General features: G+C 37.4%; 1 protein-coding gene across 1 annotated transcript in view; it reads left to right on the top strand.

The window, feature by feature from the left end:
* Positions 1-6,000, top strand: part of LOC123230680 (contactin-4) — a 368,929-nt gene that overhangs the window by 354,102 nt on the left and 8,827 nt on the right. The window contains exons 18-19 of the mRNA XM_044656823.1: positions 408-594; positions 1,023-1,135. Coding sequence (XP_044512758.1) covers positions 408-594; positions 1,023-1,135 — 300 coding nt within the window. The remainder of the gene's footprint in view (positions 1-407; positions 595-1,022; positions 1,136-6,000) is intronic.

Below are 6,000 nucleotides of genomic sequence, written 5' to 3' on the forward strand. Positions count from 1 at the left end.
ACCACTGAAAACCATCATACAATATTCACATTAATTTTGGTTTTCAGTAGCTCTCTGTGTAATATATAAATACAAATAGACTTATGGATACTCTGGCAAAATGGCATGAGAATGCCTAAGTTGCATGAAGACAACTTAGAAACAAAGTAAATATGGAAAAAAGCAAATTAGTCAGATCTCAGTGTCCAATTTCCCATCTCAGAATATAATGCAGCTATGGGGAAATGAGCAAAAGTAGATCTTCCTAATTATAGATTAACTCAAGGGAAAAATGTGTTTTCTTGGAGCAGCCATAGCTATGCCCTTGAAGAGTTCCCTTTAGAAAATGGTACCCAGGACCATCTCTAGCCACCCTGCAGAGTCATAATGGGGCTGAATTCTTAAGCTGTTCTGTTGATTTTTCCCAGGTCAAATATTGGAGTCATGATGATAAAGAAGAGAATGCTAGAAAAATAAGGACAATTGGAAATCAAACATCAACAAAAATAACCAATTTGAAAGGCAGTGCTTTATATCATTTGGCTGTTAAAGCCTACAACACTGCTGGAACTGGACCCTACAGTGTGACTGTCAATGTAACAACAAAAAAGCCACGTAAGTCCACCTAGTTTGGAAGCAAGGTTGCCATGTTTCTTCTTTTGTGGTTCAGTAAACACAGCACAGACTTAGTCCCATGCGATTATTTGGGTTTAGATTTCCATGAATATACATATTTGTGTGGATTTTTATCCTCTTGTCCAATCCTTTGTAATACCATAGTGATCTTATTGCTCTCAGACAGCTCTAGGTCTCATTTATCTCATCGACAAGGGCTACCTCTTCTAGCTATAGATGTTGGGCAGTCAACTGAATCCTTTTCCAATTGCAGTACTGTAACATGTCAGATTTTTAGTGACCTTGGAGATACATATTAGTGTAATTGCCCATTAAATTGCTTCCACTCTAGAATTCTAGTAAGGAACACATCCATCAGAAAACATTGAAACTTAATAATCTATGACTTCGTCTATCTTAATTTTTAGCACCAAGTCAACCCCCTGGAAACATCATATGGAATTCATCTGACTCCAAAATTATACTGAATTGGGATCAAGTCAAAGCCTTGGACAATGAATCCGAAGTAAAAGGATACAAAGTGGGTAACTAATTCACAAGACCAATAATGAGACTGTTTTTTCAGGACCATTGCCTTTCCTTTGACACAGATGAAATGCATAGTGAACATTACAGAACTTGTTCATCTATACTTCAAAAACCAGATGTGGCTTTCTGCCCAAAGCTGGATCTTGGACAAATGGGCCAAGGCATTGGGCCAAGATGTAGAGAAAAACTGAATGACCCAATTTAAGCAGGCCAGATCAAAATTGTTGGAGAGACATTTTATGGGTTCCCAAACAAGTCATAAAGTCCCTCTTTCAAAATTTTATACTCATTGTTTATTCCCTATAAAATTATTTTTATTTTCCATGAATAGTAATGCAGTTCCAAATATTACTAGTGGTTGATCATTTTTGTTGGTATGTCTACTCAGATAGTGGAAAATTTTTATGTGGAAATGTGAGCATTCATTCACTTGATCACTCAGGCAGAGTTCTCTCTTTAAGAAACTGGAAGGAGCAATATAGCATTGAAAACTACAGTCATTGTGATATGTTGATAACGAATAGTGGTTAGTCAACAGCTTTGTATTATTCCTTCCCAAAAAAACCAAGAATGTAACTTTGAAGTGGTATATTGGAAAGAATACTGCTTTTGAAGTCAGAGGACCAGTGTATCCTGGGCAAGGCATTTAACCTGTGTGGACCTGATTCCTCATCCACAAAAGCAGAAGGTTGGATTAGATGACCCCTGAGGTCCCTTGGCTTGCTAAGTCAATGAATTAATGGACCTAAACTTGCTAAGCAGTTCTGAAAAGTCACAGCTGCAAAGCAAAGGGAGAAAATAAATCATTTACCAAGAATCTTATTTGTCCAAGTAGGGAAAAGAGCAAAAAATTTAGAGCCTATGAAGAACAGCTCATCATTCTAAAAGCTATGAAAGAGAAATTTCCAAAGTAAGAGACTGCCTGATGATTTCAGTTAGAAGCTGAATAACAAGGAAGTTATTAGATAACACAGCAATTGTTAAAACCATATGAATGGAAACTAGCAGAATATGATTGAGAGATACCAGAAATGTCTGTTTGTGTCTGAATATCACCTCATCCAAGTGTCTTTGTGTCTAAATTTACACCATTAGATATTCATCCATTTGATTAAGCATTGCCCTCTTTTCACTTGGTATTCTGTTGAAATACAAATGTTTCTAACAGGATGATATCATAGAAGGAACACATAACTAGAAAAAGGAAACCCTAGATTAGAAATAGGAAGGAAGGAAGGAGCTAGCCTTGAATTCAAGGATGATCTGGGTTCAAATCCTGTCTCCATTCATGTGAACAAGTCACTTATCCCTCATTGCCTAGCCCTTCCCACTCCTCTGCCTTGGAACCAATACATAGTATTGATTCTAAGACAGAAGGTAAGGGTTTTTAAAAATGTACATCAAGGGGAAGTCACTGTTGGAGCAATTAATTCCACTTTGATGTATCCTAATTATTAGGAAAGTTTTGCTTGAGCCCATTTGAGAGTAGGATCTATCTTTCTGAAAAATTTTCCTCAATGGCCTTGGTTTGGGCTTTAGGACAAGCAGCATTATCCTATAATCTCTCCAATTTGTCTGTATCTTTCACAAAATGAAGTGCCCAGAACTGATTAAGTGGTCCGGGTGTAGCCTGTATGAGCCATAGTACTGTCACCTCCCTGTTCCTGGTCTCTCTGCCTCTATTAATAGCCTCAGATAGAATTAGCTCTTTTACTATTGGAATCATGTTAACCCAGATCTTTTTCCCAACTGAAATGTCTCTTCATATCGGATTTGTGAAATTGATTTTTATTCTTCAGTATAGAAGGTGACATTTATCGTTATTAAATCCATCCCATTGTACAATGCTGTCATGAACTGGTTGGACACCATTTCTGTTAACCAGAGTTTTAACTACCCTTTGCCCCAAGCCCCCACCCCACATCTACCTCCTTGTATCCTCAGCAAGTTTGAGAACTACATCTTCGCCCAAGTCATAGATAAAGTCTTAATAGCATCACAAGGCAAAGGATCAATCCCTGGGGAACCTTACTAGAGACCTCCCACAAAACTGACATCCAACCATTAGTAATGGCTCTTTTAGGCTGCTTGCTCAAGCAGTTCCTAAATTCACCTAATTGTATTGTCATCTGGACCATATTTCTTCATCTCTCTACAAGGTCAACATGAGGAACTGTCAGATGTTTTGCTGAACTCTAAGTGAACTGCATATATCTATGGCATTTGCTTCATATATTAGTCTAATAATCCTATCAAAAAATGAAATAAATTGAGTCTATTATGACCTAGCTCTTTTTGGGTACTAGTGCCTTTTCTAAATGATCACAAATTATCCTGTATTAATGCATTCTCAAATTTGGTCAGGAAGCAAAGTACAGTCCATTGCTCTATAGTTCGTAGACTCACTTCTCTTCGCTTTTTAAAAAATTAGGATATTTGCTTCTCAAGGAAAAGGGAAAAATACTTATTAAGTGGCTAATCTGTGCCAGGCACTTTACAATATTATGTCAATTGATCATCACAACAATCCTGCAAGGTAGGTTCTATTAAGACTCACTGTGTTACAGTTGAGGAAATTGTAAAGTGGCTAACCTAGAGTCGTGGCTAGAAAGTGTCTGAAGTTGGATTTGAACTCAAGTTGTTTTGACTTCAGGTCTGGTACTCAATGCATTGCATCATCTCCTATTCACCATGATCTTCCTTTCTTTCTTTTTTTTTAAAACTCTTACCTTCTGTCTTAGAATTGATACTAAGTATTGGGTCCAAGGCAGAAGACTAACTTGCCTAGGATCACATAGCTAGGAAGTGTCCAAGGACAGATTTGAACCAAGGACCTCCCATCTCTGGGCCTATATTCACTGAGCCTACTACCTTCCCCTTGCCATGATCTTTACAAGGTCATTAACAGTGGCTTAGCGGCCATCTCTACTAGTCCTTTCTTCACCTAAAATGAGACAGTTGGGTTAGATGATCCCCAAGCTTCCTTTTCACTCTAAAATTATATGATTCTCCAAGTTGCTCATGCCTCTGTATGAACTAACTTAGCAAATATTTGTCAATTTGAGGTAGCATAAGGAAGTAGAGCTGTTTCAAGGGAGATGAAAGAGAACACCAGAGTACAGAAGGTGAGAGAGAGTTCCTTAAGACAAATATTTTCTACTTCCCAATTTTACTGAGGCACCACCACCTTTGAGAATAAAGAAATTGGAATGCAAATGTGAAATTGCTGGAAACCAAGAAACCAGACCTAATGGCAAAGTTATAAAACCAAGGGAAAAATAAATTATTTCCCCTAAACTCCCATTTCTCTAGTTAAGAAAGGTAAGAGGCACACTGCAGAAAGCTTCAGAAGTCCATGGAAAGTAATAAGTGTTCAGCCAGGGAATCTTTAGTAGAAAATAAAATCTGAGCACTTTTTCAAGGGGAGTGATGAGAGAAGAGCTGAAGGCTAATGAGCTACTAAATTATTTGTTAGGACTCTCAGACTTTGAAAAGTACAGTGATGAAAATGTGAAGTGGAAATTTTTTTGAGTGAATTGACTTTAGAAAATTACATTTTTTAATCAGGGAAAAAACAAAAATAATTATTACTGGCTATCACTTAATATTTTTAACAAGCTATTTTTTTCTCCTGAAGTGTGCTTCTACAGTGAAAAGAATACCAAATGATGGAATTCATTTATTTAGCAAATATTTATTCTGGTACCAAATATAGGCATCTACTAAGTACAAGGTACTAGGAATTAGGGTGGAAACTGGTCTTGTGGCTTCACTGATGTCATTTTAGACACTCTCAGCACTAGTATAGATTGCCTTATTCGCAATTTTTAGTTTTATGCAGGACATGGAACAGAGCATTTTATAGAGCAAAAGAACTGGGTTTACAACCGAGAATAACATTCAGCAAAGATGAGTATAATTATAAAAGGTAAAATATGGATATTTTACTAACTAAAGGAGTTTCAACTATTTCTGGGGGGAAACCCCAGAACTCAGCAAGAAATTTGGACTTTCAGACACATACAAAGGTAATGAAAGACTAATCATAAGCAACTCAAAAGATCAAATTGTTTGATTCCTGTATGGAAAAAATGTCATCTTCAACCCTTGGAAGTGGCATCATTGATTGGATACTTTGTATATGGATGTGTATGAATGGAAGACTTAACATTGAGGTAAATGTAATGAAATGAGCTGACATTGTAGTGGAATAAACCAGGAGGAAGTAGGGGCGAATGGCTATCTCATATAGAGGAGGAACAAGTTGGAGGGACTGCCATGGAGAATGAGAGGAGGCAGTAGAAGGCTGGTAATACTAGAACCCTGTTCATATCAGACCTGAGATAAGAGAGAATGACACGCACAATTAGGAGAGTAAAAATTTTCTTACCATAAAAAAAAAAAACAGGATGGAAGTGGGACAGAATGAGAGAGGGACTGGGAATCCCTTGGGGACTGAGGCAATAGTAATAAGGCATGACTGTAGAGATAAGAAAGAGATTTTTGGAATGGTAGATAGAATAAGAATTTAAAGGCAAGGGGAAAGAGACAAGGGAGTGACCTTTAGAAGGGTCACCAGTTTTAAACTAGGAAGGCAAGGGGAGAGGATAAAGGAGGATTTATGGGAAAGGATATGCTTTGAAGAGGTATTGGTCAAATGAAATTGGACACCTAAGGGGCTATATGGCTGAAAGAAAGGGAGAGTGCTATAAAAAATGAGGGGGGATGAAGTAGATGGGAATGCACAGTTAAAAACTATGACATTGAGTGTAAATGGGATGAATTTATCCATGGATAGCAGAAAGGATCAAAGACCAAGCCCTGGCAATATGCTGTTTATAAGAAAGAAGAAGAAGA

This window comes from Gracilinanus agilis, chromosome 1 (genome assembly GCF_016433145.1).
Source record: "Gracilinanus agilis isolate LMUSP501 chromosome 1, AgileGrace, whole genome shotgun sequence".
NCBI classification, from domain to species: Eukaryota; Metazoa; Chordata; class Mammalia; order Didelphimorphia; family Didelphidae; genus Gracilinanus; species Gracilinanus agilis.